The following is an 18,233-nucleotide window of genomic DNA, read 5'->3' as shown; positions in this document are numbered from 1 at the left end:
GAAACTTTCTATACTATTCAGTATGGGTATTATTACACGTTTTAAACATAAACTAATTTAAACACAAACTAATTTAAACACTTTATATTTGGAAGCACATGCGTGTTACTCTTGTGAAATTGAGTTAGCTAATTGTACTATGTTATATTTTTATTCACCATTTTGTTATTGCATGATAAATATGTTGTATTCCACTCCAAAACTATCTTACCAGAAAATTAACAATGACTAATTGTTCATCCAAATGAACACTTAACTATGCCAGAACCAGTTTAGTCAAAGGTTGGGGTGGGGGGAGGTGGAGAAAGGAAGAAAGAAATGATGCCCATTTTTATATGTATTTTTTCCAAAGACACCACCTGTTCATAAGATGAGACTGAAAAATTAATAGATATTGAGCTAATATCATGAAAGGTCACTTACATCTCTGGCTTTTCCGTAGAATGCTTCTTGAAAGGCAGCCTCAAGTGATCCAATAAAGAATACAGGATGACAATCACCATACCTATTATTTGACAAAGATAATTAAGTTTGATTCATGGGGAAAAAAGCACGATGAATGAATAGTCATATTTCCCATAAGGATATGAAAATCGAAACAAAAATAGGTCAACCAGCCCCTGGAGCACATTCTACCATTCAAAAATAATTATGATATATTTTACAAAGCACATTTCTCCCCTCTCTCTTGATTGTCATTTGTCCAAGAACAAAAAATCACTCTCAATCATAAATGTGGTTAACAAATGCCAGGCGGCACGGTGGCACAGTGGTAGTAAAGGTACTGTTTGTACGTTCTCCCCTTGACACAGTTTCTTCCCATATTGCAAAGATATACAGATTTGTAGCATAATTGGCTTTGATAAATTGTCCCTAGGGTGTGGGATAGTGCTAGTGTACGGGGATCGCTGGTCAGTGCGGACTCAGTGGGCCGAAGGGCCTCTTTTTGCACTGCATCTCTAAACTAAAAACTCTGAGTGAAGAAATTTCTTCCGACTCAGCCCTATCCAATATACTTAGATCACTAATTCTAGATTCACAGCAGGGAAAACAATTTCTAATGTCTCCAATATTAACCCCTCTAAGGTTTTTGTGCATCGCAATGGATTCAAGTTCAAGTTCACGTTTATTGTCACTTAACCAACTAAGGTACAGTGAAATTTGAGTTACCATATAGCCATACTAAGTGAAAAGCAACAATACCGTTTAACACAATTTAACATAGACACCCACCACAGTGGAACCCACATTTCTCACTGTGATGGAAGGCAATAAAGTTCAGTCATCTTCCTCCTTTGTTCACCCATGGTGGTCAGGGCCTTTGATCCCTCATCCACTTCCAAACCCACTTCCATGCTTCCTCCCTCTTCCTTGTCTGACTGCTTAGTGGAAATTAAAACCTGGTTTGCTAACAACTTCCTCAAACTCAGTGACAAAACTGAAATTCTCCTTATTGGCTCCAAATCCATCTGATCTAAATGTCCCAACGGTTAATAATGGAGAGAGAAGATCGTTCGCCTTTTAATATAGGCGCGATTCTTCTCTCTCCATTAAATTTGAAAAAATCCGATTATCCAAAGTACCCTACGAATCTGAAAACAAGTGAAGTCAACCCTTAAACTGAGAAATTTATCTCTTCTCTCACCAATTGCCAACAACCCCTCGTTCAAGCCGTCTATCTTAGTCAAGACGTTCACACACTGGGAAAGATTAGGAATTAAAAAACTGAGAGATCTTTATGAGATGGGAACCCTTCCCTCATTTCAAGAATTACAGTCGAAATATCATCTGAAAGGTAGCGAATACTTTAGATATCTTCAAATACGAGACTATCTGAAATCATATACCCAAGACTATCAATATATGGCTCCAGACACACTAGACGAATGTATGAATAGAAACTAGGATTCAAACAAGTTAATATCATAACTTTATAATACCCTTTTAAATATACAAACCCCATCATCAGAAGTAATTAGAATAGCGTGGGAAGATGAACTCGGCCTAACAATTTTAAAAGACAGATGTGAAGAAAGCCTTCTATACATACACAACTGTTCTCTTAATGTTAGGCATTCGCTAATACAATTTAAAATACTGCACAGACTCTATTATTCAAAGTCTAAACTGAATAAGATCTTCCCAAATGTTTCTCCGATTTGTGATAGATGTCTCCTACAGGAAGCAACTATAACCCATTCCTTTGCCTCTTGTATAAAGTTACATAATTTCTGGAGAGGAATTTTTGAATTGTTTTCTAAAACACTTAAAATAAAATTGGACCCCGACATTGAACTGATCACTCTAGGTACCTCAGAAGCCTGTTCTGAGCTAACACTATTTCAAAGACGTTTCCTTAATTATGGCCTGATAACGGCGAAAAAACGAATACTTAAATTTTGGAAACACACATCAGTCCCTACTGTTAAGATGTGGATTACAAACATGTCCGAGACACTACATCTTGAAAATATTAGACTTGTCTTGGCAGAAAAACCAGACCATTTTTCAAAGACATGGACACCCTTCACCGAATTCTTACAAGGATAGTACGGTGCAATACAACTTTGGATTTAAATCCAACTATGGGTTGGGTGAGGTGGGTGGGGAGTGACGTGAGGCAGGTATATCACCACTTTTCTATCTCTTTTTCTTTTTGTTCTTTTCTTTTTTCCTTTTCTTTCTTTCTTTTACCCACTCTTTGGCTACACTACTTTGGTAGTCTAGGGGTCCTATTTTTCCACCTCTCACTTTTTCTCTCTCTTGTTTTTTCTCGTTTCTTTTCCTCTATTTTAAAGCTAAAAAGTTAAAATTGAAGCTGTACATTAACTGTATAATTTTATATGCCGTTTGTTCTACTCTTGAACATTTGCATCTAATAAATAAAAATAAAAAAATAAAAAGATTGTGTAGGAAAGAACACACATACACACACATATATGAATGTGATATAGATGTATATAATCATACACAATGTGTATTTCTCCAGATGTTTATATATAACTAGACCAAGTGAAGGCCCGTTGGGTCTGTTCCACCAACGCGTGTTTGCGGGTGGAGGGGGCGGGTGCGGGAATTCAAAAATTCCTTTCCAGAAGTTATGTAACTTTATACAAGAGGCAAAGGAATGGGTTATATCCCTACCGAAATATGTAAAAATCTCCGCGTTTTTGCGTCTGGTTTTCGAGGAGATACGTTTCAAAGGCAAAATGACAGACACACACATACACAGAGTTTTAAAGGTATACTAGACTAAGTGCAGACCCGTTGAGTCTGTTCCCCCATGGAGGGGGAGGGGGAGGGCAAGGGGGAGAGGGAGAGGGAGAGATGGGATCTTTGGTGCGGAGACGGAAGTCGGTTGCGGAAATGGGGCCGAAAATTACCCATGAATCTGCCCATGACCGTACTACGTCTTTTTCGTCGAGTGGACTATCTTGCTCGCTGTAGGATCTTTGCTATCCACCGTCTTCAACGATCACTCACACCTAACAGCACTGCTACTCTCATCCATGCCCTCGTCACCTCCCATATTGATTATTGTAACTCTCTCCTCTTTGGTTTACCCCACGTCCATCCATAAACTCCAATTGGTCCAGAACTCAGCTGCCCGCATTATCACCAGAACCCCTTCCACCGAACACATAGAAACATAGAAATTAGGTGCAGGAGTAGGCCATTCGGCCCTTCGAGCCTGCACCGCCATTCAATATGATCATGGCTGATCATCCAACTCAGTATCCCGTACCTGCCTTCTCTCCATACCCCCTGAACCCCTTAGCCACAAGGGCCACATCTAACTCCCTCTTAAACACATCTCTCCCATCCTCAAACAACTGCACTGGGTCCCTGTCCAATACCGCATTGATTTTAAGATTCTCCTCCTCACTTTCAAAGCCCTCCACAATCTCGCTCCTCCATACCTCTCTGAACTCCTCCAGCCTTACATTCCATCCCGAACTCTCCGATCCTCTTCTTCCTCCCTGCTCTCAACTACATCTGCCCGCCTGTCCACGATAGGGTTCAGAGCCTTCAGCCGTTCTGTCCCTCGCCCCTGGAACCCTCTCCCATTATCCATCCATACCATAGAACCTCTTCCCACCTTTAAAACCACCCTCAAAACTCACCTATTCAGACTGGCCTATCCCACGTAACTTCACTTTCTATCAAATTCATGGATATGTTGTTTTTGTTTCATTATATTTATATATTTGTAATTTGCTTATTTTAACTGTAAGGTGGCCTTGAGTGTTCTGCCATTACGGGCGCCACCCGATAGTAGTCAAATTTCCAGAACATGTGGTCCAGTTAATCACATTTGAAAAGGGAGGGCACAAACACCAATGCCTGATTTAACCGGTTGTTATGTACTCGATAACATTTTCACAATAAATTATTTTACTGAAACCATCTATAGAATTTAGTCCAATTTACTCTTCAATAAGTGTGTGGTCAGATAGTCTCAGGTCATTCCCCCAATTTACTATACTTATTGCACCCCATCCACACAGATAATAACATTTCCATGCAACAATAAATATAAATGTTTGATGGAATAAATTAAAATAAATTACAACTGATGACAAAAGTTTTGATTCAAATATATCCAGAAACACATTAGAGTGGGATGACATTTTCTAACCTTGCTTAGACACACCAATATATTTAACGTGCATAAAAAGTCCACTACCGTCTGCATTTAGTGTTGTGCTATGACTAATTACTGGGTTCAGACTGCCGAATCCAATCTTTGTAATATCCACAAAATACAAATTCCTTATAGTATTAATATTCACAAAATATGAAAGTGAATAGATTTTCATTTTTTTAAATTATTTTAAAGTTTAACATTCAGTTTAGAAACATTCTATTAAAATTTATCATTTTGTTCTCTATGTCTTATTCTCTACTTATTTCTAACATGATTGACAACTTGGAACATTGTTCTTCATTACCCAGCATTAGAGAAGATTTTTCTTAAAAGAGTGTTTTAAATAGCCAAGACATCTTTAAATGAGAATATAACTGTACCTTGAAGAAAATTCTGCAGTAAATTGTAATAAGGCATCTCCTTCATTTTCAGCATCATCAGGCACTAGCAAAGAAGTATAAAGTTAAAAGTCTGTTTTCTGGATTACAGAAATTTGAAAATGTTCACTGAGTCCTCAAAATTTTATTTTATTAATTGGAATCAAATTAGTTTTCTGTAATTGGTAAAAAAAAAATTTCAACCTAAAAATATATTGAAATACAATTTTGAGTTGTGGAATGGTGAATTGTATTGCATGCAGCAAAGTCACGGCATTGTACATCTCAAGTTGATATTTTATTTATCCAATAGTACAGTAGTAGGCAAGTCAAATAAAAACAAAATAACTATTGCCCACTTCTAAGACTTTATTAATTTAGAGATCAGTTGATACAAAGCTTACTGGCATTTAGTTACATGGTAATTAAAGTTACAACACAGTTTATATCAATTTGACAATTTCTATTAAAACTAAGAATGGAATAACAGATCTAAGATTTAAAATAAATTACGGTCACAAATAAATATAAGTAAAACATTCTTAATTATGATTACAAACCATCATGTCAAAAATATTCAGGAAAAACACACATTCAGTTATGCCCGAAGGAGGAATAAAACATTTTTCCCATCTATTTAATGTTTAAAATTGTTGTTTCATGATGCAATGTTTAGTTCTGAATGTCTTTCTATGTGGCAGTACATTGATAATTTGTTTCCTAGTGTATGTTGGTTCAAAGGGCCGAATGGCCTACTACTGCACCTATTGTCTATTGTAATTTTGCAATAAGGATGAAGAATTTGGGGTAGAACATTGAAATAGGTTCTGTGGTTTGGGTTATTAATACCTTGAATCAACAAAGCCTTATTGTACACATTTGCAGGCAAACATTTCTTCCATTACAAGTGCATTTTGAGTCCAAATCTGCTAAAATACAAAATACCCAAAATATATCTGGTTTTAATGCCAGTAAATTTATCACTATCTGTGACATTAATTTATCACCATTGTTCACTGAACTAATCTGCTATTTAATAATATCCACAAAAAAGTTGATGTTACAAAATTCCTTTGTTATATTTAAGTCTATGCCAATCTAAATTAAAATCCTTTGTATGTGCAAGGGCTTAGTTTGAATCTAAAGTACTATGCAAATTTTACAACCTTACATGCTAGAAGACATCAACATCATTAAAATGTTCTGGGGATAGTTTATATGGTCTTTTATACTTTGGAGAAGTAACATATTTCAAGAGGATATGATTAAGGTATTTAAAATAAATTAAGGAACTAGATTTTGTCCATGTAGTTAGATTATTCAGCTGGGTAAAGGGGGGGGGGGAGCAAAACAGTACAGTTTAGTTGAAATTATCATTACTCCAGGTTATTAAACCACAGATTTAAGTTTTATTCTAGCAAGCACATTCTTCCAAACGCACTGTATTCCAAAATATCCTCCCAATATATGCATTCACATTATGTATTTAAGACGACTAGGTTTGAAAGCAAGTTTCTGAAAGGATGCACAAAAGTGAATCCTTTGCATGTTACGTATAAGCAATTGACAGCTGATGTTTATTTTTTTATATTACAAAAATCATCAGTGATGATAATGACAGCTATGTAGAGCTGTGCTGATTGTTTATGGAGAACGGAGACAAATCTCTCCAAAGTTTCATACATTAGGTTTTTTGGAGAGATTGTGTAGCTATATAGCATATAGGGAAGGGGATGTTTATTAACATGCATATATTAATTCATGACTGGGTAGGCTTGATCGGCTCTTTTATCTTGTCTTTTATTGCATGGTTTATATAGTTTTACTTTTGAGCCATGTAGCCCGAATTTACTTGTCACTGTAGGTGGCTTCACAATTTCCGTTACATTTTAATTGTTTGAATTCACTTCCATTGTTCCATCACTCTCTGCTGGTATTTCCACTTGTGGACCTTTACGACATACTTAGATGGGTGACTTCTGAATTCTAGGGTCTATCTTTTAGATTCTTAATCAACTCACAATTCCTCCAGAGCTTCCTCAAGGCACTGGACAACTTTCACCACCACTCAACAATTTGCTTCATCTTCAAATTTCTCAGGAAACCTGTCCCTGCCCTTCATCACGACCCCTTCCTTCTCTTCAGTTTCTGGGTCATGCTTAAATTGTATAATATTCCCTTTCTGTAATCAATGGCCACCAATGTAAATTTGTAATCTTCTGCAATCTGCTGATAAAGCAATCTGTCCAATTATTCATTTTCTTTCGTACCCCAATTCACCCACAACCCACTTCTTCCCACACCTATCCCTGGAAAAAGTACTTCAACATCTAAAAGCTGAAAGTACACGACTTTCTAACAGTCCATACATCACTACATTGCTGGGACTGCAATTAAATGATTCATTCCAATACTTTGATTTCCATCCTGCAGCAAAATCCTCATTAGCTTCACATTCACTTTGATATAAACTCAACTTTTCCTCGTAATATCCAAATAGTGCACACATTTATACAAGTTTTATTTTCTTTTGTTTAATTGTTTATAACGCTTGTTGGCTGCAATTGAGATTTGATCTCCACTGTCAAAATAATCATGTTTTTAAGATAGCTGAAAAGAAGATAATTCAGACCACTCCTCCTCTATAAACAGCTTCCTTAAACTCCTCTCCTTGTTGCTTGATAGTTTTGCATCACCAGCTAAAATAAATGCCAAAACTACTTGAAGCAAAAAATGATAAACCTCATTTATTGGAGATATTACATTAGCAAAATCTATTTTAATTATGCATATTTATTTTCTCTGAAGTAACTAAACAAATTAAAACAGCAACAATAAATTGTAGAAGAGCAATGATAAATGTTTGATATTAACAGTAATACCAACTTACTCATTGGAGATTTTTTTGATCCAGAAGAAATCATGCCAAAAAGTTCACCATCATCAACCCCAAACTCAGTCGCATCTTCAAAATCATCTCCTTCGCTGTCACTGACCATGTGAACATCAGTGCACTAGGGATTAAAAAGTGATCAAGTTTATAAATCCTCCAGTGGCCAATGCAATCAAAATTAATTTTACAGCAAAAAAGTAATAAGAGTGATCTGTCCATTTGAAATTATGAATTTAACAGATTAATGTTTTTATTCAAAAGAACACTGGAAACAAATATCTGAAGCAAAATGCTACTGATCCTAAATTTCTGAAGTAATAGTAATATGTAGGAAATACTCAGAAGGCCAGGCAATATCTGTGGAGAGTGAAATAGAGGTGGTGTTTCAGGCCAATTACCTTTTATCAAAACTGAAAGAAAGAACTTTTAACGGAGCCAAAGGTAGAGAAGGGGGAGGGAACAAAAGTGAAGGTCCATGAAGATTGAAGGCCAGGGAGATTGAACAACATAAGTGGAGGTAAAGAGGGGAGTTAAGTATATTTGGGGCAGCTGTAAATAGGAACAAATTACATCCAAACGAGAACAATGCTGGAAATGAGAGATACAAGCCTGGAATGGCTGATAATCTGAAATTGTTGAGCCCTAAAGGCTACAAAGTCAAGCTGGTGGACGAGGTGCTTTTCCTCAAGTTACATTGAGTTTCATTGGAACAATGTAAGAAGGGCCAGAATTAAATTTAAGTAACAGACACTGAAATCTTAGGATCATGGGAATATTTTGCAAAACTTTCAACCAACGTTTATTTGATTTCTCCAATAAAGAAACAACCACATTGTGAGCGCTGAATGGTGCACTGGAAAGTCCACAACAGATCACTGCATCAACTGGAAGAAGTGTTTGGCTCCCCAGACAGCAAGGGAACAGGCAAAAGGAGCGATATTCCATTTTCAGAAGTGCAGACTACAGAGGAGATGCGGGTGTGGGCTCAGCCACGAGGGGGGTTGGGAGGTAGGTGGAAGTGTCACAACTGATCCCACCACTAGTCAGAACTTCCTTTCCCCACTCCTTTCCACTTTTGCCAGGGACCACTCGCTTCACATTCCCTGGTTCATTCCTTCCCTTCCCCAGGTACTTTCCCCTGCAACCATACGGGATGCAATAGCAATATGCACCTCCTCTCCCACTTTCTATCCATGGAACTAAACATCCCTTCCACATGAGGCAGAGATTCATATGCACCTCCTCAAACAGTATCTAAACATAGAAACATAGAAACATAGAAATTAGGTGCAGGAGTAGGCCATTCGGCCCTTCGAGCCTGCACCGCCATTCAATATGATCATGGCTGATCATCCAACTCAGTATCCCGTACCTGCCTTCTCTCCATACCCCCTGATCCCCTTAGCCACAAGGGCCAAATCTAACTCCCTCTTAAATATAGCCAATGAACTGGCCTCAACTACCCTCTGTGGCAGAGAGTTCCAGAGATTCACCACTCTCTGTGTGAAAAAAGTTCTTCTCATCTCGGTTTTAAAGGATTTCCCCCTTATCCTTAAGCTGTGACCCCTTGTCCTGGACTTCCCTAACATCGGGAACAATCTTCCTGCATCTAGCTTGTCCAACCCCTTAAGAATTTTGTAAGTTTCTATAAGATCCCCTCTCAATCTTCTAAATTCTAGAGAGTATAAACCAAGTCTATCCAGTCTTTCTTCATAAGACAGTCCTGACATCCCAGGAATCAGTCTGGTGAACCGTCTCTGCACTCCCTCTATGGCAATAATGTCCTTCCTCAGATTTGGAGACCAAAACTGTACACAATACTCCAGGTGTGGTCTCACCAAGACCCTGTACAACTGCAGTAGAACCTCCCTGCTCCTATACTCAAATCCTTTTGCAATGAAAGCTAACATACCATTCGCTTTCTTTACTGCCTGCTGCACCTGCATGCCTACCTTCAATGACTGGTGTACCATGACACCCAGGTCTCGCTGCATCTCCCCCTTTCCCAATCGGCCACCATTTAGATAATAGTCTGCTTTCCCGTTTTTGCCACCAAAATGGATAACCTCACATTTATCCACATTATACTGCATCTGCCAAACATTTGCCCACTCACCCAGCCTATCCAAGTCACCTTGCAGTCTCCTAGCATCCTCCTCACAGCTAATACTGCCCCCCAGCTTAGTGTCATCCGCAAACTTGGAGATATTGCCTTCAATACCCTCATCCAGATCATTAATATATATTGTAAATAGCTGGGGTCCCAGCACTGAGCCTTGCGGTACCCCACTAGTCACTGCCTGCCATTGTGAAAAGGACCCGTTTACTCCTACTCTTTGCTTCCTGTTTGCCAGCCAGTTCTCTATCCACATCAATACTGAACCCCCAATGCCTTGTGCTTTAAGTTTGTATACTAATCTCTTATGTGGGACCTTGTCGAAAGCCTTCTGGAAGTCCAGATACACCACATCCACTGGTTCTCCCCTATCCACGCTACTAGTTACATCCTCGAAAAATTCTATAAGATTCGTCAGACACGATTTACCTTTCGTAAATCCATGCTGACTTTGTCCAATGATTTCACCACTTTCCAAATGTGCTGCTATCCCATCTTTAATAACTGACTCTTGCAGTTTCCCCACTACCAGTTAGACTAACTGGTCTGTAATTCCCCATTTTCTCTCTCCCTCCCTTCTTAAAAAGTGGGGTTACGTTTGCTACCCGCCAATCTTCAGGAACTACTCCAGAATCTAAAGAGTTTTGAAAGATTATTACTAAGTCATCCACTATTTCTGGAGCTACTTCCTTAAGTACTCTGGGATGCAGCCTATCTGGCCCTGGGGATTTATCGGCCTTTAATCCATTCAATTTACCCAACACCACTTCCCGGCTAACCTGGATTTCACTCAATTCCTCCAACTCCTTTGACCCGCAGTCCCCTGCTATTTCCGGCAAATTATTTATGTCTTCCTTAGTGAAGACGGAACCAAAGTAGTTATTCAATTGGTCCGCCATATCCTTGTTCCCCATGATCAACTCACCTGTTTCTGACTGCAAGGGACCTACATTTGTTTTAACTAATCTCTTTCTTTTCACATATCTATAAAAACTTTTGCAGTCAGTTTTTATGTTCCCTGCCAGTTTTCTTTCATAATCTATTTTTCCTTTCCTAATTAAGCCCTTTGTCCTCCTCTGCTGGTCTTTGAATTTCTCCCAGTCCTCCGGTATGCTGCTTTTTCTGGCTAATTTGTACGCATCATCCTTCGCTTTGATACTATCCCTGATTTCCCTTGTTATCCACGGATGTACTACCTTCCCTGATTTATTCTTTTGCCAAACTGGGATGAACAATTTTTGTAGTTCATCCATGCAGTCTTTAAATGTCTTCCATTGCATATCCACCGTCAACCCTTTTAGAATTAATTGCCAGTCAATCTTGGCCAATTCACGTCTCATACCCTCAAAGTTACCTTTCTTTAAGTTCAGAACCATTGTTTCTGAATTAACAATGTCAGTCTCCATCCTAATGAAGAACTCAACCATATTATGGTCACTCTTGCCCAAGGGGGCACGTACAACAAGATTGCTAACTAACCCTTCCTCATTACTCAATACCCAGTCTAAAATAGCCTGCTCTCTCGTTGGTTCCTCTACATGTTGATTTAGATAACTATCCCGCATACATTCCAAGAAATCCTCTTCCTCAGCACCCCTGCCAATTTGATTCACCCAATCTATATGTAGATTGAAGTCACCCATTATAACTGTTTTGCCTTTGTCGCACGCATTCCTAATTTCCTGTTTGATACCATCTCCAACTTCACTACTACTGTTAGGTGGCCTGTACACAACACCCACCAGCGTTTTCTGCCCCTTAGTGTTTTGCAGCTCTACCCATACCGATTCCACATCCTCCAAACTAATGTCCTTCCTTTTCATTGCATTAATCCCCTCTCTAATCAGTAACGCTACCCCACCTCCTTTTCCTTTCTGTCTATCCCTCCTGAATATTGAATATCCCTGGATGTATCTAAACTTCAGTTCCTCTTAGAATCTTGCCAGTCTCAACATATTACTTCACATTCTCCTAAATCCAAATTAGTGCAGGCTAATCTTACTCAATCTCCATTCACAGGACAACCCAGTCATCAATCTAGTGTATCTATGCTGCATTGAGTAAGATCCCTCCACAGCCAATATCGGTGAGTTTCTCACCTTTTCAAATAACAGCCCTTTTCATTCTTCTTGGCCACTCACTTTTCTATATGCTTTTGCAAATATGCTTTTTCCTTGTTATAGCTCATTTTGTAACCAAACTTTGTATCATAGACATTCAATAGCACCTTTTTCATCATTTGTTAGTAATCCGTAAATAATGTGATCTCATGAGTAACTGCCAACCTGATGACAAACCACTTATTTTTATCATGATTTCTGTTTTCAAACAATGTTTTGGTAATAAAGTTATCCTCCAAATTAGAGCTCTCATTTTATACTCAACGTTTTCTGTGCTGTTGTTCAAATATCTCAGCATGTTTCATTTCCCACTTAAAATTTTGAATCACTGCGACCCACATTTATGATTACTTTTAATTATATTGGTGAAAACTGTCGAAAAGTGCATTAAACCACAATTAAATGGCCCTTCTGGGTGGACATAAATTATTCCATAGCAATGCTTTGAAGAAATGCTGGTGAATTCACCTTGTGTCATTGCCAGTATAGAGTAAAAATTACCATCACTTAAACATGTTAACTAGTATAGTTACATTTGTGGGAGTTTGTGCGAGGAAAATTGAATTGTTGAGTTTATTTTATATTTTATGACATTTATTGCAATTCAAAAGTAAACTGGGATGTCCTAACATTGTGACCTGCACCATATAAATTCTAGCATTTCTTTCAACTTGAACAGTTTTCACATTCAAACAACAACTGACAGAACTCTAGCCAAGCTGATGAAGTGGAGACATAAAATCTATTCATGAATTATTCATAGAGTCATCTACAATCATGCTGTTCAAATTAATTATAAACAACCACAGCAATAAACCTGAAGTGGTTTATTTAGAAAACGTGAACTGAAAGTAATACTACAAAATACTGCACATTTCTCATTGGTCTATAAAATATGATTAGCTAGAATAGCAATCATTACTTTAAAGCTTTATGGAACACATATTTCATTGAAGATGACTAATGGTAACATTTAGACAGGAAACAATTTTACTTCTCATATTTTATGTATTTTGTTTCTCTCCTTGCTAGATCTCGCAGGAGAATGGGAGACATTGCGACTCTCGGAAACCATTTCCCAGGCATTCAAATTTATTATGGAACCATAAAGATGCAAAGAATCAGCTTTTACCTGACTTAATGGGGAAGTTATCAAAAGCACACCACAGAATCTGAGTATCCTCAAGCCTGATACACAAAACTACCTGGACCAGATGCAAAAGGCTTACCTTCACGGCCAAAAGCATTCTGGATCTCAGCAGCATGGCCTGAGTAACAGCAAGGCCTCCAACAGAGCAGTAAAGATACCCTTCTCAAAACACTAACTACAACTTTGACAGCCACAAAGCCCCCAAACAACGTTAATGGCCATTAGATCACCAAGTGTTATCAGAAATGTTTCTGAACATCTTTCGCATTCAGTGACATTTAAAAATATTTTTAAATGAAGTACAAAAGTAAAACTTAAAAAACGGAAAATACATTAAAATTACCCCAGAAACATTAACCAAAACCGAAATTAATTTTAAAACAGGCTACAATTCCTTTTGTCCTTTCACTGCTGTACAATCCGCAACGAATTCCCCAATTCCGCAGGTTAAACTGGCATAGGATTCATTAAATGATTCCATCGAACAAATTGCTGTGGAACCTCACAAGATTGAACTACCCCGATAACTGTTTGAAGCTAACGGTAAATTCATGGCTTTATGTGCCAGCTAGGCACAACATAATATTCTTACCCCGTTAGCAGCAGATACGATGATTGTAATGCAATACACCAACACTTCAGAGCATGGATATATAGCATTATATCAGTGTCAGATGTGCTTACGACATCATCTCAAGGTGTGTGGATTGTGGGATCAATTCAAATAAGTGGTAAGCATATCATGTGCTGCATTGTAGATAGTAACAGGGATTTGAAGGATCAAGAGATAATCCATTTACTGCAGCATTCCCAGCCTGTGCATAACTTTTATTGCCACTTTATTCACATGACTGGTTCAATTAGCCCTCTGCATAATGAAAAATCAATGGAGATAATAGTAGTAGATTTTGTGGTGCTGGAAAGTCAGTTGGGGCATTGTTTCTTGAAAATAGTCAATACCCGATTCTCATTAGTAAATTGATATCATAAAATTGTAAGGTAAAGGCAAACTGCATTTCAAATGGATAAATCACTGGGTCAAGGTGGTTTGCATCCTAGGTTGCTGTTAAGGCATAATTGCAGAAAACTTGGCCATAATCTTCCAAACATCTATAGATGGTGGAGACCAGGGATTGCAAATATTAAACCTTTGTTCAAAAAGTACATAGGGATTAAAGGGGCTGTCCCACTGCGGCGACCTAATCCGTGAGTTAAGAAGAGTGTCTTCGATCTTCAAGCTCGAGGGCACTCGCCTGAAAAACTTCGAGCTTGATCGACCGTCAGGGTTGAAAACGCGAGCTGGATCGACCGACCGCACACACACATGCAAACACAACGCAAAGGCGGGGGCTAGGGAAAGCGGGGGAGCGGTTTTCCTTGGTCCTGAAAACTCCAATGAGCCAATCAAAATGCCTGGTCAGCGAAGGAAATTGCCTACGGTTGCCCTTGACTGCCTGTAACTAAATAGCGACCCCACTCAACTGCACTACGAGTTAAAAAGAACCATGCCGACCAAATTTTACTCGCAGAAAATCTTTCAACATGCTGACATTTTTTTCGCAACCTAGCTGAGCCCGTGAGTATTCGGGAACTTCCCTCGGCCATGAAGGAGAGTTCCAGTGACCTCATAGGACCTCCTTGGACCACGTGTCGACCATGTTGCGAGTTAAGAGTCAAGGGCAAACTCGTCTAAACTCGCAGATTAGGTTGCCGTGGTGGGACAGCCCCTTATCCAAGCAACCTCAGACCAATCAGGTTAACATCTGAAATGGGGATGACTCTAGAAACAATCTGGGACCGAATTAGCACTTGGATAGGGTGGGTTGATTGGATAGTCAGCATGGATTTGCTCAAAGTAAATCACATTTAACAACGATACAGTTTTTAGATGAAATAACAGAGTGTCCTTAAGGGAGATATGGTTGAAGGAATATTAGTGGACTTCGAACAGGAATTTGTCCTACAATAAATTTATCATTTACCCCATAAGTCATGGTATAAAAGGGGTCGCAGAAGCATGGATGGAAGATAGGTGAAAAGATACAGATTGCTTGTGACTGGTTGTACTTTGACTATGGTAGAGATATTCAACAGTGTTGAAGTCGGCAGTTGCAGCACTCCGGAGCTCCAACACGGCGATTCCCGGTAAGGCATCGCTCGTTCCGCGATGGAATCCAGTGCGGTGCCACAGCTGAAGCTGACGCTCTGGCCGGTCTCCGGTAGGAAAGGTCACGCCAATCCATATGGTAGACCGCGAGGAGGGGGCGAAGATGTGGCTCGGAGGGTAGACTCATCCTCGACCAGGAAGTGACTAAGAAAAACGGTTTCCTCCTCGCCCCCCACATAAAAAAGACCAAAGATCTCCCAAAAACAAACTAAAACAGACAGACTAAAAAAGACTAAAAATAACAAAAAGGATGAGGGGACAGACAGCTGCAGGCGAGGCAGCCACACTCGATGGCACCACCTTATTAGGAGTAGACCCAACACTCTTCTTTATATTAATGATTTGGACTTCAGTTTACAGGGCATAAATTTGTAGCTGTCAGAGCAAACTGTCATAAGCAGTACAGTAATAAGCTTCAAAGAGATTCAGACAGGCTGGTAGAAAGGGTGGATGTGGCAGGTGAAATATAATGATGAAAAAAGTTAAAACTTACATTTTTGTATATATGCATTGATTACAAAAGTGGTTTTAAAAACAGGATACAGGTTCCTGGCTACATAAACAAAGACATGATGTACAAGAAAATCATGATGAATGTTTATAAAAGACTGCTGTGATCCCAACTGGAGAACAGTGTTCAATTCTGGGTGGCACATCAAAAAAGATACGGCAACTTTGGTGAATCTCTTGTGCACCTTTTCCAAAGTTATTTCAGTGAAGAACAACTTAAGAGGACTGGTGTCATGGTCAATAACTATAGGACATAGAATAATGGAGATTGGCAAAAGATTGAGGAAAAAATGAAACAAGGAATTTCTGAGGAAATTCAACAGGTGAATAGGGTGTGAAATCCACCGGCCAAGTGTAGTGGAGACAGGTTCAATTGTGGTATTCAAGGGGAAGCTAGCTAAATAGGCAAGAACAGGGAATTTGCAAGGCCAAGAGTATAGATTTGCAGGGCTATGGGAAGAAGGCAGACAGTGGGACCGTCTGAATTGCCAATGACCAATGAGTTGAACGGCCTCCTTCCAATCTGTGATTTTGGGAAGCAATGTAACCCAGAAGATGGCATCTCAGCACTAGATGTTATCTAGGTAGAAGAAAATGCTGAATCTTTAGTTAAATGGTACGCAATTCAGAAAAGTTCACATTCAAACTTATCTGGGTGTCATTGTTTACGACTCACAGAAAGCTAAAGTGTAAGTAAAGCAGGCAATTAGGAAGCCAAAGGTAGATTCACTTTTATTTCTGTGAGTACCAGAGAGATTATTTTATTTAAATTATTTTGGGCCTTGGTTTAGGTATGTTACAAAACTTACCTTCAGTGGCGCTGCAGTTCTGCCACTGGCCGTGTACGTGATTTTTGCGCCTTTGGGGGGGGATTAAAATGCGGTTTTCACCTACCTGCCCTGGATTATATTTTCTCAGAGTGCAAGCTTTTGCTGAAGAATTGTTCCGCTGTGAATTTTTATTTTTTATTTTTTTTAAATCACCCGACAAGTTCAGCGCTGGAGTGATTTAAAAATCAGCTTCTAAAGCCGTCAACGCCGACGAATTTCACATACGGGACAGGTAAAGGAAAGCCGTTTATTTTATGTATAAAAGTGCTCCTTAAGACACCTTTAATTCACATTTTACTTTGCGAAACGGTGATTTTTTTCCCCCCATACGAACCGGCAGTATTTTTCCTGCCGATATGGGATTTAAATTCACCGCAATGTTCCAAATCATCGCGTTCCAGAAAAACCCACTCGCAAGATGATTTAAATGGCCATAAATTTGCAGGTATTAAACACTAAATTCCTTCCATCTGGCCTATAAATCCATGACAATGAGATTTAAAAATCGTTATGTTGTGAATTCTTGTGTGTATGTTATTTGGACACTTAGGCTATTTAAAAATGTTAATCTATTCTTAAGAAATGGATGGATGTTTATATCTAGTAATTGAATTATGTAATTAGCTACAATTGGGTAACTAACTAATTATATGCTTTAATTTCAGGTCATCCAAGTAAGATTGTTTCATATTTGTTTCAGAATGCTTCAATCTATAATAACTGAAAATGTCTTTCAGTTCTCTTAATTTTTAAGAAAGTTATGGGCTTTTGACTGTCCTCGATCACAGCTTTTGTGTTAAGTCAATGGAAAAGCAATAGGGAACAAGATGCTAATATCCGAGTATGAAAATGGCCATAACTTTTTTTAATACTGAAGATATGAAAGTGAATTAGGTGTCAAATTAAACTTATTTTTATGCTTTATCTGATGGGATAAATTGCAGACTTGATTTTTAAAATCTCAAAATTTTGTAACATTGCTACTTAGTTGCAACATCATCTCGAGTGCTGTGTGCAATCTGGTAAAATACACATTAAATTTAAAGTTAATGAAAAAGCAAAAGATGTGTTACCTCTTCAGACTGTTCTCGGGTTTGTGTAGGTGACGGCCTTTTACTAACTATTAGTCGATGGCAGGGATAACTGAGTCCAGCAGCAGCTAAAGTAACCTGTAAAAAGACCAAGAGTAACATTAAATAAATCAATATGCTGTGCAGCTATCTTACAGATGGCCATAACATTGTTTTCTGGCTTTGATCAAAAATCATTCCGGTAAACAGCTCCAAATGTTCAGTATTTTTGTTTTCACTTTTATAAATCATAGATTCAGTCTCATTTTAGGATGCTACATATTAGTGATTTACTGGGATGACATTTGGCCAACATGAAGTTCATTTGATGTAATTAGACAGCAGTAAAATT

General features: G+C 38.5%; 1 protein-coding gene across 1 annotated transcript in view; it reads right to left on the bottom strand.

The window, feature by feature from the left end:
• The window catches only part of faf1 (Fas (TNFRSF6) associated factor 1), a 264,696-nt gene that overhangs the window by 81,884 nt on the left and 164,579 nt on the right, over positions 1-18,233 (bottom strand). Inside the window, exons 9-12 of the mRNA XM_055641801.1 lie at positions 17,885-17,980; positions 7,916-8,039; positions 5,029-5,092; positions 424-505 (exon numbers count right to left, since the gene is read on the bottom strand). Of these exons, the coding sequence (XP_055497776.1) occupies positions 424-505; positions 5,029-5,092; positions 7,916-8,039; positions 17,885-17,980 (366 nt within the window). The remainder of the gene's footprint in view (positions 1-423; positions 506-5,028; positions 5,093-7,915; positions 8,040-17,884; positions 17,981-18,233) is intronic.

Source organism: Leucoraja erinacea, chromosome 10 (assembly GCF_028641065.1).
Source record: "Leucoraja erinacea ecotype New England chromosome 10, Leri_hhj_1, whole genome shotgun sequence".
Classification (NCBI taxonomy): Eukaryota; Metazoa; Chordata; class Chondrichthyes; order Rajiformes; family Rajidae; genus Leucoraja; species Leucoraja erinaceus.
This window is presented reverse-complemented; position numbering and strand designations above follow the sequence as displayed.